This window comes from Manis javanica, chromosome 11 (assembly GCF_040802235.1).
Source record: "Manis javanica isolate MJ-LG chromosome 11, MJ_LKY, whole genome shotgun sequence".
Lineage (NCBI taxonomy): Eukaryota > Metazoa > Chordata > Mammalia > Pholidota > Manidae > Manis > Manis javanica.
Window position 1 is genome coordinate 117,115,953 of NC_133166.1, and position 16,860 is coordinate 117,132,812.

The window sequence follows — 16,860 nt, forward strand, 5'->3', positions numbered from 1 at the left end:
CATTAGCACCCCTCCCAATCTGGGCTGTGGCCCCTGTGGGGCAGCCTCTTGAACCTTGTGGCAAGAAGATTCATCAAGGACACAGCAACGCATAACCACGCCTGACTGGCTTGTTTTATTGGAGAAGGGGACGTGTAATTAACAACGTGAAGACAGTGGGGACCTGAGGTTGGGAAGAACACCTTCCCCTTCCCACACATGCCCACTGCCCAAATAAAAAATAACCAACTATGAGAGAGCAGCTGAGACAGCGACCGAGGGGCAGGGAAGAGGACATAGAACTTGAGGGCAGCAGGAGAGACCATGCGTGTGCTGGGAGGGCCCAGAGGCATCGGCTGTACCAGTAACTTGAGTACAAGTCTGTTATCTTCCATGTAGGTCTGTATAAATATATAGAGATAAGTGGTTTGCTTCTTCCCCTTCTCTCCCTCCTGCTTCGTGCTGCTTGCCGCGGTCCCAGCTCCTCCTTCCGGACGAGGGCGAAGGAAGGGGGATGATGAGCAAGTCATCACCGAATTGCGATCAGACCCACGTCCATCAGCTTCTGGATCTTCTGTGCTATCACAGGATTCTTTAGGTGTCTATGAAAGAGGGAAAGTTATTTGGAACAAGACTGAATCTGAAGAGTCTTACTCGTTCTCAAAGCAAGCCCAACGCTAACTCCCCCAGAGGCGGCTGGGGAGTCCTGGTGGAGACTACCCTGCGGGAGGCAGCCAGGGCCTTTGCCGCTGCCACGCGGCCACCCTTGCCAGGTCCACTCTGCGGCGTTGACAGACACAGCCTTGAGCCAAAAGCTTTAGCCCAGTGAAACTACTCTTCCCAACTGACTGCTTAAGCTACCATGACTAACCTAACAAGTGAAGCTGCTCCAGTTCACCAATGGCCAACCTTTCAGGTTTTAAGAAAGAATTACCCAGTAAATACTCCACCCAGACTGAGCGCAGCCCCCGACCTGACCTTGTGAGTGCTCATTCCTTTTGTTCTCCTTTGCCCTTCAAGGCCATTTCCCCCAACTCTACTCACTCGCTGAGTGCCTGGGGGTCCTTCTGCATCTGTTCCAAGATGAGCCGCATGGCCGGGTCACTCATGATCTGTTGCACCTCAGGGTCAGCCATGGCCCGTCGCTTCACATCTTCGGGGCTGTCGTGACGGTTGTATTGGGCCATCATGCAGCGTTGGTAACCGTCTGATACCTCCTGCATTCCAGCAAAGCCAAAGGGGGCAAGCTTAAATAAGCACTCCCTGGCTCAGGGCCTCAGCAGGTCCAAGGTAACAAGTAAATGAGAAGGGAAGAATGGAGACCAACTACAGACAAACAAAGGGACAACCAGTGAACAGACACTGAGAAGACCCACAAGAGACAGGGACGCAGGGGAAAAGGCCCTGAAGGCCACGTGCAACCCCACCTTACAGTTGGAGTCCAGGTCTAGCGCCTTCTGGTAGACATCCATGGCTTTTGTGTAGTCCTTCATCGCTTCTAGGGCAGCTGCTTTACGTATATAACCCTTGACTGCAGACAGAAATGGGAGAGGTGAGCTACTACCCAAAGTGCAGCTTCAAAGGCTGCTTCTTCACCTCTTCACGTGAACATCTACATCCCTCATGCCTGATGCTGGCTCCTAAGTGCCACAGGCCCCAAGGCCATGCAGAAAGAACATGCCCTCTCCTCCCATGGAATCTATGGGTCACAGTCAGGGGATGAGGAAAGGTAGTGGCGAGGCACTTACTGAAGGCCGGCTCTAGTTGGATACATTCCTCACAGTCCTAGGAAAGGGAGACCAAAAAGAATTAGGCTCATGCCTTTAGACAAGCCCCTTTAGCACCGACAGAGCCCTTGGCATTCTGAGTGTAATCCTTCACCCTGGGCCATCACACAGCACTCTACTTGTGCTTCCAGTGTTTCTGTTAACCTTGGTATCTGGGTAAAATTTAGCAGCAGGCCCAGAAAAAAGAGCACTGAGGGGCAAGTCAAGCAAGACCACATAGAGAACAAGGGTAAATTATGGACCATCCCATATAGGGCAAAGGGTCTGGATTCCCAAAAGGTTTATGACATGGGAAAAAACAAAACACCACAACTCGGGAGGCAACTAGGTGAAATGCATGGCCTTGAGTACTGACAGCTTTAAAACATTTTTGGACAAGCGGGAAATCTGAATATGGACAAGTAGCAGACGGCATTATGGTCTTAGTTCTGCTATTATTAGGTGCCAATACTACTGTGACTTAATGGATAGAAATATTTCAGGAGATACATGCTCAAGAACATCAAGGTCAAGTGCCACAATGAATACAATTTCCTTCTGGAAATGGTTCACCAAAAACATCAATACACACTGTTCAACAGAGGTGGTGAACACACAGGTTTTCTGTGTTGTCTGAAGTATCTTCAAAATATTCAAGTATGGGGGAGAAGAACACTACGCACTGAGGTTTGCACACCTAGGCCTAATTCCAACTCTTCCACCAAGAAGCTCTTTAGACCAGAAACAACTCCATTCATTCTTTCCTCCATTTGCTTAATTGGCAAAGTGACAATATTGTGACAGGCAACTGACAATACTGTTCTTTGCTTTGCTAGCCAACTTGCTTTTAACATTGCCCTTGCATAGTCCCCTACCAGCAGCAGTCATGTCTCTAAGGCCAAAGACCCAAAAGACAGTGGCAATGAAAACAGAAAGCATGACGAACTCAGATATTAGATCACATTTTGTCACTTTTCCCTATGATAATCCAGGTTTGTCTCCTATAGAACAATTACAATATTGCCAATAGAGGCACAGAGTGGCTCGAGCTCAAGAGAATGATGGAGTAACTCCTCCACAGGGCTGAACATACTTCTATTTGCCCATACTGGATGTGACAGAGAACAGCAAGGTACTTCCTCACAAAAATTAAACACAGATCTACCTATGATCCAGTACTTCTTCTATGAATATAATGCCTAAAAGAACTGCAACTAAGGACTTGCACAGATACTGTATACCTGTGTTTACAGTAACATTATTCACAACAGCCAAAAGGTGGAAAGACCACAATGTCCATGACAGCTGTGTGGCTAAACGAAAGGGAGTACAATGCTGGTATGTGCTTCAGCAGAAACCCTGAGAACATTATACTAAGTGAAAACAGGCCAGACACAGAACAACTATCATGTGGTTCCACTTACATGAGATACCTAGCGTGGTCAAATTCATGGAGACAGAAAGTAGACAGTGGCTGCCAGGGGCTGGGGGGGGAGAGTGGTGGGAGGAGTTAGTGTTTCAGAGGAACAGAGTTTCAGTTTGGGAAGATGGAAAAGTTCTCAAGATAGATGGTGGTGATGATTCCACAACAATGTGAATATACTTGATGTCACTAAAGTGTACCTTAAAATGTTATAAAGGCAAAATAAAAAAAGGAAGGAAGGGTAATGGGGAGGGAAAAGGATCAGGATCCACTTCCCCAGTGCTGTGCTCCCCACACTCATGAGTCCATGGGCCACAACTGAGTGGACGCAGCTTCTGCATTTTACAAACCTCACACATGCACCTCCACCTAAAAATCTACCAAGTAAGATCAAGCTGATGCTGATGACATCAAAGGAAAAAAGCCCCAGTCCTTGTGTCCAGGCTGCAATAGTGGCCACCCCACTCCTAGATCCTCCCACCTTGAGTGCCAGCTGAAATTCCAGGAGTTTGGTGTAGCAAGCGGCTCGATTGCTGTACAGTTTGGCATCTTTTGGATTCCGTTTGATGGCTTCTGTGTAATGCTTCATGGCCTGGGGATAGTCCCCTGGATAAGGGAGAGAGAAACTTTTTAAAAAGCAAAAAGCTACCCTTTTTGGGCATATCTACCTTCTGTCCGCTGAGGCACAGAGAGCACATCTACCACAACTGCTTTCTCACAAGTCCCCTCAGCCGAGCTGTTAGGTACCTTTCTGAAAACACTCATTGCCTTTGTTCTTCTCCTCCAGAGCCAGGCCAGGGTTTATGTAGGCCTGCCTCTCCTGCTCCTTCAGGATTTTCTCTGCCTAAGAAAAAACAATTCTTGGGACAGTCATTTGAACACTGATGAACACAAATAATGGGCTAAATAGCCTGATCTGGGATTCTGATTTTCAAAGAGTACTGTCATCAACATTCATGTTTTACAAATTTTATATTCCTCGTTATCAAGGCATACATGGAAACAAAATTAATGCTATTAACATACACTTGGTACAAAAATATGCCCTGTATAAATAAACATGATTCATGTGTTAAAAGCACAATTAATTTTCTGACAGATCGATCTGTGAATAAAATTATCCCCCTAACTTCTGAGAGTTGGCATCACACACACTTGGGTTGTGTGAAGAAAAACCTTAAGTTACAATCAAAACTGTGGCACTGTCAGCAGGCTGACCCTCAACACTGACACACTTAAGGGTAAAATTTTGACTAATAAAAAAGGACAGCAAAAAACCTGAGTTTTTTCCTGCATGTTGTTAACTGACAGGAACAGCATCAAATAAACTGACCGAAGATGTTATTTCAAAAATTTTGAGGTTTATTGTAAACAATGACTATAATAAATAATAATTCATTAGGAAGTAACAAAACATCCCTTATTCTTTCCTACCCACCTGCTGGCATTTCTTGAGGACATCTGGGGTCCGATGTTCTGCCAGAGACTTGTTATAGAAATGGATGGCATCCTTGTACTTTTCTTCTTTGAAGTAGGAATTGCCAATTCGAGCATAAGCTCTGACAAAAAGAGGAAAGAATTTGCTAAGGGCAGAGTGGAGACAAGTCAGCCCCTACAGAGAAAAACCAGCTGCAATGAGAAACAAGGCCCCCACTGCTACTTAGGTTCTACATCCCTCCACTACATCCACCTTCTGCCTTGATTCCTGCAGTTTCCTTTCCAGCCCTGTCAACAGAACAGGTTCTATAGAGAGCAACCTTCCTCCCCATACAGGGAAATTCAAGTCTTGGACACTGAACCCTCCACATCACTCAAGAAGGCTGCACATACTTGGCAATCTGTCGATAATCTTCTCGGTTTTCTCGCCCCACTTCGATGGCCTTCTCACAGAGCTCCCGGCATTTACTGTAGTCACCCTTTTCAAAGTACACAGCTGCCAGGCAGAATGGTTAAGAGTCAGCCCTTGGTTCTCCCCCAAGATCACCTAACAACTCACTCGCCCTTTGGGCTGGCCTCACCTGCTTGATTGGTCATGTAAGTCATATTGTTGGGGTCCAGGCCCTGGGCTCTGTCATAGTGCTGCAAGGCTGAGTCAAAGTCTTTCTTCTTGTAGGCGTCATTCCCCAACTCCTTCTCTTTCAGTGCCTAGATGAGGTTCGGAAAAAATGAGTGCTGAGCAAATCTAGCCCAGATGGCAGAGAACAGAAACCTGGGGTCTGTAACAGGTACTGCATAGCATGTACAACTAACATTCACGGAAGCAATGTCTCTATATCCACAGGTTTCTTCACCAACCAGCTATAGATTTAGAACAGTGAGTACCAGCTATCCGAATGAAGAGAGAAAAGGTTTCATCACCAATTCCTCTGAAACTTCCCCTTGTTCACCTACTCTCTGGGATCTTTGTCAGAAAGTAGAGGGCTTCTCTGGGGAGAGGCAATCCCTTTAACTTGAAGCAATTTCAAAGAGAATAGCTTAATTTTGTACCAAGTTTCACTGGGAGAGCTGCAGCAAGTCTGGCTTCTGTCACATGGCCATCTCAGGATCTTAGGTGTCAGGGAACAATAGCAGAAGGGTGGGGAGAGGATGAAAGAAGGGGCTATGCTGGTGGCAGGAGTCTTCAGCATGGCTCACTACCACCCATACCATAGGGCCTTTTTCCAGCTTTGAGACACCCTGAACCAACGCTTACCCATTTAAACGTGCTAAATTTGGCAACAATCTGCTGTTCCCATTCACAAGAAGGGAAATAAATTCTTTAGGCACTTGCCTCCTGCTCTGGAAGACAGTGTTGCTAAGATGACAACTTTTGATTATATAGCAAGTCCAACCAGGAAACAAGCCTAAGAACTAATACTGATAACAGTTTTCTGGATCAGGGTAAGGACAAGGATTACGAGCAACTTACTGGCTTTCCCTGACCAACATTCATGCTGGCGTAACCGCAGCAGCTGTGGGGACTAAACAGGGTAGCTCTTGCTACCAGCAGTCTTTGATACATGATTCCTATGAAACACGTTGTGAAGTGGACCTTTTAAGAGTGTCCACTTCAATGAAAAATAAGCTTAGCACACAGTAAGCACTCAGTGAATAATGATAATGATCCAAGGTCTACAGACATTCCCCACTATGTATTTATAGGTTTATAAACATTCAAGAAATAGACCTGCTTCTTATTCTCTGGAAGATCTTCTTCCATTGGCTCTGGCTTGGTCTCCTTTTTGGGAGGAGCGGGTGGTGGCGGTGTTGCAACTTCCTCCTCCTCATCCATACCGCCCAGATCGACTCCGAGGAGGACACTGAGAGTGGTCATGACCCGCGGGTCTTGCAGTTTTCTAGTGTTTAAAAAAAATAATAAAGAAAAAAAAAAAGAAATTATTCTTTCCCATAACTGATCTTAAACTGTCCCTCAGGGCTTAAGCTCAAAATTACTGTACTTAAAGCTTCCCACCCATCAATACATTGCTAGACTCTCACTATCCATGAGTTACAACCAGAGGATACTCAGCCCTTCAAGTCCATCTAAAATGAAGTAATAGAGGTCAGATTTATCTCCTGAAGCCGAAAGACACACAAAGGAATAAGTTTTAAGTATATTTCATCTGATCTCACAAGCCAGAGAGATTTAGATACTCAAATGTCAATACAAGATTTAAATACACATCTTTACACCTGACATTCTCCCCAACCTCAAGTCTCTACTCCAATATGCCGACAGAGACAGTGGGCCCTTCTTGCACAGAAAGGAGAGGATCGGTGCCAGATCAGAATTACAGGGGAGCAGTGAAAAGGCACAAACACTACAAATGCCCAGATGACTGATAAATGCTCCCCCAGACTCCTTCCAGAAATACAAACCAACCAACCAACAACTCTTATTGTTCCTTGGAAAAAGCAAAAGCAGAAACCCTGTAGTCTGAATGAGGTACTCTGACATAGGATCCCGGGAAGAAAGCACAACCTTCACATCCATTTTCAGGGACAAACCATCCTGCCTCGACTTACGTGCCCAGGTCAGACGGCTTGTTTCGCAGTTGCTCTATCAGCTCCCGGTAGGTAGGATCAGTGAGCAATGTCCTTGTCCTGGGGTCACTCTCCAACTTCTGGTACAGATTGGACATGTTGAAAGGGTTCATGAATTTCCTCTCTGTCCAAACAAAGGAAAGCATGTCACTGGAAGCTGATTCACTCGAGTCACTATGCCACCATAGCCTGTAAGACTGACATTTTGGGAAAGAGGCCCCAAATAATCCCATTTTTAAAATAACAATTAAGAAAGAAAGGAGAGAGAGAGAGAGAGAGAGAGACAAAGAGAAAGAAAGAAAGAAACCAACAGCGTACAGTACATGGTGCCTACCTGCCAATCGGGCCTCCATATTCTGTAAGCCCTCTTTGAGCTGAGGATTATTTGCTTCATGTTTTAAACCCTCCTCATAGGTTCGCTTAGCTTCTTCAAATCGGTTTAAGAACTCAAGAGCTGCTGCTTTTCTTGAATAGCCCTTAAATCAGCAAACAAGATATAGAACAAAATGAAGAACACCTTCAGGTAAACCTAGATGAACTCAAAAGAATCTACTTTGCATTTCGTGGAACAAAATGGGTTTCTGCGTCAAGGTCAAAGGAAAAACAGAAGAGGAACAGGCCATTAACGCCAAGGCTGATACTTTTAGAATCCAGCCAAGTATAAAGGACACACACCCTCCCTCCAAAATTCATCTTACAATCGAGTATTACCAGTTTCTTTGGCGGCATTTTTTTCCCTCAGTGGTACAAAAAAATGTAAGACATGTCTTAAAACTGAGCGACTCAGATGGAGGGTGAATGGGTAAGAAACAATTCTTCTGTTAGGGTAGGAAACTAGCCAGGTTGGGAAGACCCAAAATTTAAGAACTGCACACCCAAAAGCATTCCTAAGAAGTCTGAAAAGCCCCAACGCACCCACAGCTTACCTTGCCCCAGTCAGGCTTTAAGTCCACAGTTTTGCAACCATCCTCATAAGCCTTCTGATAGTCTCCTTTCTTAGCATAGGCCGCTGAGCGATTGCTGTAGAGCACATGGTTCTGGGGGTCTAACTGGATGGCTTCAGAGTAGCACTGTAAGGCATCGTCTATGTTGCCAGCACTCAGGGCCTTATTGCCCTTCTCTTTTAGTTCATTTACCTGAGGAAATAAGGAGCTGATAGTTTGTTTCCCTTTGTAATAAAGTCATTTAGCCCCAACTTTTTAGGTGACATGCATTGTTTTCCACAGTTATCAACAGCTAGGTTACTTTACGGGTCAGAGGAGAGAAACCATGGGTTAGTTAACTGACAATTTCCCACACTTCTGGCAACCACCAAGAAATAAACCAACCACGGAAAAAAAAACTGACACTTTGCTCTACACTGGGTTCCCTGCGGATTTGTAAGTACATAAGCCCCTCTTCCAATTCCTCACTGTAAGCTAATAAAGCCACTCTAGAATATATTAATGAATTCCTTTCACGGAAAAATAAATTCATTTGCTATAGAGTTCCAAAGACTATAAAGACGATGAACCGAACAGAGGCCTCGTTACTCCTCACAGGAAGGAGTGGAACACGCATGCACTGTGTTCTAGCAACCTAAATAAAACCTTTAGGATGACTTCTCTGGGAGAATCAAGATGCTCACCTGTGTTCAGATAAGATGATGTAGTAATGCATGCAATATGGTAGATTACAGCTGCTCCTTAACGAGTAAAGGATTTTGCTCCTCAAAATCAGTTAACACACTTCAATATTAACATATTACAAAAGGGATGAAGAATAAAACAGTCTTGTGGTTTAATCCTCTCATGTATTCATAATGATAGTAGTAGGAACACACCAAAGGGTTTAAAAAAGAGTGAAGCCCGCCTCCACCTCCGCCACCAAGGTTCTAATTAATGGGCTTTTCCTAACCAGAGATGCCCTGCAAGAGAGGGAGCACCACAGCTCAAAACAACAGTGTGATCAAGCGATGTCACTGAAGTCACCAAAATTCTTTCTTTGTATCTATCATCCACTCATGACCCAGTATAATGATGTAACAAAGAATTCTGTGGAGAAATACTTTTGGAACCCTGAGGCACACCAATTGAGAATGCCCTTCCATCAACCAGATTAATCTTAAAGACAACCTAGAAGAGGGAAAGGCAGAGACCGCCCAATTTAGCAAGAAAGGGGTAAAAACCTCAGAGCCTAGAATGGAGGCCAGAAGGCAGAAAGTCTAAAAATCCAGCTAACACCTAGGCAGCTGAACACAGCTTAGCGAAAGCAGTGACCAGCCTAACCTATAGAACGCAATTTCCAGACTAGGACCCACTTGCAGAAGGTCAGGACCAGCACTTTAATAAAAGATCAAGTAGAGTAGAAAATAGCCTGTAGTACAAATAATAAATGTTATTTTGTTAACTGTCCCATATAGTTTTATATATTGGGCCAAATGTAAAAAGTGTATTTCTGTGGGATTTATTTGAAAGATACTTAGTTAAAAAATACAATTTTGGACACTGAAATTTTTCTAACGTTAGAGTATTTCCTAAAACTGAAATACGGATCTTGGAGTTCAAAATAAAAGGTGGAAAAGTCACATCTTGAACGGGCTCAAGACAGGGGAGATACAGTCCCATCAGGAGTTCAAATGCCAGTTCATCTGTACAGCTGTCACAGTAAATTTATAGTCTACCTGTACATATGCTTACATAACAATGGGATGGTTTTTTTTTTTCTTTTCAAAAATAAATAAGTAAATAAATGATTTCCCCCCGTTTTTGGTAACTACGAGATAAGGCCCCTTCTGAAATATGAGTATTATTCCTCCTTGCAGAAATCTCTTGTCTATATGACAGCCTATTTAATCTCAGCTACAACTGAATTATCACAAAGGTGCAAAAAGTTTATACATCTCTCCTTTTCCACTCTGATTTTTTAGTTTAGCTAAGACGCTCTACATTTGGCTAAAGGAGCAACGGCTATACTGGAGGAAAAGGTTCGGCCTAGCAGATCACGCCAAAACACACCAAGCTGTTTTCTCCCCTTCCCCCACATCAAGCATTACAGCTCAATGACAGCTTCCAACTGAATAAAATCTCTTTATGCCTTTCCGCAACCTTCAGGCCACTGAGCATGTAATTAAGCCACTGAAATCAACCAGCAGCAGCTTCAAATACGGCCCCCCAAAAATGCTGAGTGGAGGCACATAACTTACTTCTTGTTGCTGATCTTTACAGTCTAAAATTCCTAGAGATTAATTGTTCCTTGTGTAATTAGAAACCGACCTTTCAGAAGTGTCGGTCCTCAGATAACTCTTGAATTATACACAAAAACTAAAATATGGAAGGCGAGGGGAAGGGCCGCGGGTGTATCTGTAAAATACTTGTAGAGAAGGAATTCGTTAAAAGCAGTTTTGTGCACCTCCACCCCTTCCCTGCATCGGGCAAAAAAGTCGCCCTGCTGCTCGTCACGCCTCCACTCCACGTTCTCCCAGCCTGGCCTTTCAGATACAGAGTTTTTCCGCCAACTGGCTACAAAGTCCCTCGGCTACTTCCAGTGTATTCCCGTCCCAACTCCCCGCATTTCCCCACGTTGACTGGGGCCGAGTCCTCGTGGCTGCCCCGCGGGCAACCGCCACTCTCTCAGCGGGCTAGCTCCCCGAGGTTGTCCTGGTCCTCCCGCCACCTCCGCGGCCCTCGCCCACCACTGCCCCTTCTAGCGCCGCAGGCGTCAATCCCTCGCTTAGTCCAGAGACACCTCCGGGGAGGGAGGCCTCTAGGGCCGGCGGCGGCCTCTCTTCCCGCCGCGGCCGGACTGAAGCCGAACTGTAGTCTCCCCCGGCCCTCCCCGCCGAGTAAAGAGGCAACGGGCTGAGAGAAGCCCCGGAGCTCCCCGCAGCCGGGCCTCGCACCACTGCTCACCTCGCGCCCGCCGGCCGCGGCCCTCACGCCCTCGCCTCCCCCGCTGCTCCGCAGACCCGACCCCAACCCGGTCATCCCGATGGGGCGCCCGCACAGCCCCTCCTCCCGCAGCCTGGCCTCAGCCGTCCCCGAGCGGTCCCGCGACCTCAGCCCTCCTCTCCCCCTTCACCTGCTCCATAGTCTGGGCCCGGTACACCGCTGAATCGACTCCGTCCGCTCCTCGTTCCCAACCGCACGCGCCGCCTTCTGGAACCTACTAGAAGCTGCCGGGACCCCCGGATCCCTCCCCTTCCTCGCCTGCTCACTGGTCGCGCTCCTCGAGGGGCCTTCCTGTGCTTCCCTACTATTGGCTTGAAGTCTAACCCATCATCTTTTCTTCTCTCTCACTGGACAGTGGGGAGTAATCCCCTCAACTCTGCCTTGCCTGCGCCTCGGAATTGGGCTCTCTCCGATAAGCCCTGCCCACCCTATAAAACTAGGGGGCGGGGAGAATTTATGCAGCAGTGATTGGTAGCATGGCCCGTCAATCTTAGCGGCGTTGGCCGCGCCCATTGGTTCTGTTCTTTCTGGAAATTTCCACCTTTCCCATTGGGCTGGGAAACTACATGACCGAACCTCCTTAAGATCGAAAAATTTTCAATTGGGCGGAGAATTGCTGGCACTTTACGCTGATAGGCTTAAATTGCTGCCCTTCAAAGAGCAGTGTGGGATCTTCCGTTGCAGTGGTTTATGGGAGTTCGAGGCTACTGTTGCCCTTCTCTGCTGCGGTCGGGCGGCTGTGAAGCCAGGTGGGATCCTCGGAGCTGTGGGTCCCTTCCCGCCTCACACTGCCGCGAGTCCGCTCCAAGGAGAGCCCCAGTCCTCCGCCCGGGCACCGGGCTCGGGGGGCCAGTCGACCGGGGCGACTGCCTGCGTCTGCCTCCGGAGAGCGCCCTGGGCCGGATACCTGTCTCAAGCTCTGAATGTTCGAAAAGGCCGCGTGTCGGTGACGGCGGCCGGGGTTTGGGCAGGACAGACCCAGGGTCTCACGCTGCTGGGGCCAGTCAAATTAAACCAGCAACTTTGGTACCCGTGCCACGTTTTGTAAGGTCCACAAGGGCCTTGTGTCTGGTTTCCTTTAACTTCGTGTCCCAGGCACACTGCACAGCAGTACACTGCACATAGCAGGTATTCTTTAGTCCACCAAATATTGGGTGTTCTGTTACGTGTCAGGTGTAATTGGCACCGGGGAAAATGCAGTGAGCAAAACAGACAAAAATCTGACAAAATGGACAAAAAATCAGTTTTGTGAGGCCCATTCTAGTGAGCAAGACAAACTAGAAAGAGTTTATATAGTGTATCTGCTTAAGTGCAGTGGAGAAAAATACAGCAGGGGAAGGGCTAAAGAAGTGTTGGTTGAGCAGGATGGTGTTGCATTTTCAATAAGCTAGCCAGGGCAGACCTCAGTGAGAAGCGAGTATTTGAGGAAAGATGTGAGGGAGTGAGATTTGTAGAAATTGTGGGGAAGGACCTTGCACTCAGAGGGAACAGCAAGTGCAAAGGCCCTGGATGGCAGGGCAGGAAAGAAGTAGGAGAGCTGGGTGGAAAGGAAGCAGGTCCTGCAGGGTGGGTGGCCATTGTGTTCACTTTGGAACACGAGCAGGTTTTGAGCAGAAGAGTGACATGATCAGACTTAGTTTTATCAGGATCCCTCTGGCTGCTGTGTAGATGAAGAGGACCAGGGTGAAATCAGGGAGACGTGTCAGGAGGCCGTGGCAGTATTCAGGGGGAGCTGGATGGGTGAGAAAAATTGGGTTCCAGTTGTGTTTTGGAGGAATTGACAGGACTTGTTGATCTGCTGAACATGGAGCACGAGGGAAGGAGGTGACCCCAAGGCATCTGGCTTCTTATTCATCTGCTAAATTAAATCTATCAACAAGACCTTTCATTTCTTCTTGACTGTCTCCAGACCACCACACTCCTGCCAGTCTCACTGCTGCCCCCAGACCAGGTCTTCCCTCATCTCCAGTGGCCTTTTGAGGCCTTCCATCATCTCTTAGAGCCTCTGGGCTGCTTGGCCATTCTTCTGTGTGACCTGGTCTCATCTTTTAACATGTCATTTTTATAGTCCTGTGTGTGGCACAATGTGGGTACAGAGGCTCAACGCGGAACAAGGCAGCTCACAGGTAAATCTCTTCTAGTGGGAGAGACAGATGATACTTAAACTCATCAGCTTTGTGACTTCAAGCAACCTGCTTGACCTCTCTGTGCCTCAGTTGCTTCCATTTTAAAATGTGGATGAAATGTTTCGACATCAGAATAGTTGGTGAGGATTAAGTTATTTTATATTTGTAAAGCATGTGGAAAAGTGCCTGACTACAGGATAAGTACTGTATGCATTTGTTAAATAAAAACAAGTACACAAATGAAGATAACACGTAAGCGCAGTGAATGCTATAAAAAAGCAAAAGGTAAGGGATAGAAAGTAAATAGGAAGGCAAGAGAACATAAAAGTGGTTGGCTAGGGAAGGCCCCTTAGACTTGGAGTGATGAGAAGCCAGCTGGGAACAGGGTTCTAAGCAGGGCAACAGAAGGTGCAAAGGCCCTGAGGCTGAAACAAGTTTGGAATTTTCAAGAAACCCAAAGGTGGCTTCTCTATGCTCTCATGTCCTTGTCTGGAAATGGGATAATGAAGTTCCAATGACCTCTCAAAGTTCCTATGAAGATTAAACAACCTATACTCAAATCTTAACAGATCCAAACTTACAAAAATTTGAGAGTTGTCTTTGAGAAAAGGAAAACACAAATTAAGATACGTGGTATGGAGCTTTAGAAGGGATTGTAAGAGGGGACTATAAAGTTTAAGCATATTCAGTGTCATGGTAAAGCCACTTCTGAACATTCACGAATGTTAACATAATTTCCACCAACATGGGCTTCTCCACATCTCTCAGTGAACTCCGAGCCTGCCCCTGAAGTGGGGAAGGGAGGTAGCAATGCAGGCTGGCCAATGTCCCCATCCCCAGGTCCCTGGAACACAAGAAGAAGCACTACCAAAGAAGGTGTCCTGGCCCGTGCTTTGCATGACAGTTCCAGAGTGATTCATGCTGCTATTTTGGTGCCACTGCTGTCAAGGGCGGGGAGCAAAATGGCTGTATTTGGAGCCCACAGATCCCTCAGTGAATGAGAGGCTGTAATCAATGTGCATGATCAAATTCTGTGCAAAGCAAACCTCCAATTATAAAATTCTCCCAATATCAGAAAAAATGAAACAGCCAGAGTGCAGGAAGCTTAGCATGGGAGTGAGAAGTGGGTTTAGCGGAGGGCTGCAGCTCAGAATTCTGGGGTCAGAGGTGAAATTTTGTTTTTCTAAGAACTTTTCACTATTGGAGTGGGAATTTAAGTCAACCGGACGTCCCTTCTTCAGGTGAGATGAAAGTAGCATCCTGGGTTCTGAGAAGTTCCAGAAAGAATATTTTCATTCCCATTAAACTGAATGATTCTAACTTCCAGCTGTCCGGCTAAGATAAGATTTGAATCCTGATGAGTGGGGAAAGTGTGGGGGAAAGTGCCACAGAGTTCTGTTCAATTCAGTGAACACGTACAGAGGGCCAGGCACTGTGCCAGAGGCTTAAAGGATGGTAATTGTTATCTGATAATTACTCATCACAGAGCCCTGGAGCCCAGCCTGGGGCTTCGCCTTCCACACTCCTTCCTGGGGTGATCTCAGCTGGTCTCGGGCTCTAAATACCAACACGGATGACTCCCCCATCTCTATCTTCGGCTCAGCTTCCGCTTCCAAGTTCCAGACTTGTCTACCCAGCATCCACCTTGATGTGTCCACTTGGCTGGCTAATGGACTCCCCAGTGTGTTCAAATCAGACCTTCTGGTATTCTGCACCCCCATTTTCTCCCTTGGCTTCTCATCAGTGGCTCCCTGTTCTTGGACTGGTTCATGCTGAAAACCTTGAAGGTGTACTTGGCTCCTGTCTTTCACAACCACACACGGTCCATCAGCAAATTCTGTTGGCTGGACACAGACCCTCTGCAACTCTCTCATCATCTCCCAGCTCCAGCTGCAAAGGCAGGGGAGTGTTGGCTCCTGAGTTGGTAGGTGGCCAGAGTCAGAGGAGATAAGTTTGTATGACATCTTGTGAGGAGATACCCTCCCTGGGCTCCCAGGCCATACCTTATGAGAGCTGTGGGGTTCGGCTGGGGGATGGCAGGAGATGCCATTTATTCAGGGAACAGCAGAGGTGAGGACAGTGACCACAGCCCTGATAGTAGATTAGAGCTCTTCCCTCCCACACTCCCTTGATTTGGGGTCACCTGGTTGAGAATCCCAATTGTATGGGGTAAAACTCTTGACAGCTGGGTAGGACGGGGAAAAGGGGTCAGAATGAGTTGATCCCAAGGCACTGATTCTCAACCAGGGTGATTTGGGGCCCAGGGGACATTTGGCGATGCCTGGGGACATTTTTGGTTGTTACAACTTGGGGTGAGTGTGCTATAGAGGCCAGGGATGCTGCTGAGCACCCTGCAGAGCATGGCACAGACCCCACAATGATTTGGCTCCAAATGTAAATAGGACTGAGGTAGTAAGGAGATGTCACACGTACTTCTTGCATACCTGAGCTTGGCTGAGGTGTGAAAGGGAAACCTGCTCCATGACAAGCAGGTTTAAATTGACCACAGCACATGTGACACCCAATACGAAGAGAAGGGTATCAGGAGATGTGGGAGAGGAGAGATGGTGCAAATTCACTGACACCTCCCACTGAAGGTTGGGGTGGGGTGTCTGTGTCCCTTCCCCTTGAATTTGGCGGGCTCAGGGACTACTTTGACCAGTGGAATACAGTGGAAGTGTCACCGTGCCAGTTCCCCAACCTTTCAAAACTGGTAGCTTCCACTTCCTAGCTTCTGGGACACTCACTCTTGGGAGCCCTATGCTGCCACGTAAGAAGTCTGACTGCCCCCAAGGCTACCATGGTGTCCGGAACCCCAAGCTAGCCACATGGAGAGCCCAGCTGTTCAGCCATCTTAGATCCTCCAGCCCAGCCTAGCAGCCTGCTGGGCGGCACTGTGACTCTAGCCAAGGCCCCACAGAGCAGGAGAATTGCCTTGCAGAGCCCTGACCAAATTCCTGACCCACAAAATCCTTAGCTACACATTTAGACAGTCAAACAGCAGTCACTCAGGGCTTGTCCTGTGCTTTCCGCGTTTCTGCTGATGGTAGAAATCCTGGGGGTGCAGAGCTGTGCTTGTTTATCCACCCCTCCAACTCTGCCCCAACTGCTTGGGCAAGTGTCTCTAGTGTTCCTGTCTGCTTAGCTGCCAAGAGGCCCCCTTTAAAATCCAGCTCTTCCTCAACCTCGATCGACACCCTCCAGAGATCCCCCGTGAGTGGAATCAAAAGCCAATGGGGCACGAGGTTCTGCCCCCCTCTGCCTCTCACCTTTCCCTCTGCTTCCACATGCGCCAGGCATTCTGGCCTTTTTCTGCTCTTTGCATTCATTCTCTGGCAGCTCTTAGCACTGCTTGATAGCTTGTTTCTGTGCATCTCCCACATTAGATGCTGCTTCCACGAGGCAGGGCCTATGCTTGTTGACTGCCACATGAGGTCAGGGCCCGGGACACTGTCCATGCATGGAAGTTTGGTGAATGAGCAGGTGGAACCCATCCTCATTCCACTCCCCTGTGGGCCTCTTGGCCTTTCCCAGGAAGCCTCTCCGGCCTTCTCCCCTGGGACTGCCTCACTCTGCATCCTGCTTACCCTTCTCTGGGCCAAGTGGTTGGGTTC

General features: G+C 47.4%; 1 protein-coding gene across 1 annotated transcript; it reads right to left on the reverse strand.

Annotated features, from left to right (window-relative positions):
- Positions 1-96: 96 nt before the first annotated feature.
- On the reverse strand, positions 97-11,499 carry STIP1 (stress induced phosphoprotein 1). Its single transcript, XM_017677024.3, has 14 exons — positions 11,251-11,499; positions 8,118-8,327; positions 7,526-7,667; positions 7,174-7,315; positions 6,335-6,503; positions 5,187-5,313; positions 4,999-5,101; positions 4,607-4,727; positions 3,916-4,012; positions 3,650-3,774; positions 1,728-1,764; positions 1,407-1,510; positions 1,024-1,196; positions 97-581 (listed from the first exon to the last, which is right to left on the reverse strand). Exons 1-14 carry the CDS (start codon positions 11,257-11,259, stop codon positions 509-511), a joined length of 1,632 nt encoding a protein of 543 aa, XP_017532513.1. The 5' UTR covers positions 11,260-11,499; the 3' UTR covers positions 97-508.
- Positions 11,500-16,860: the final 5,361 nt, after the last annotated feature.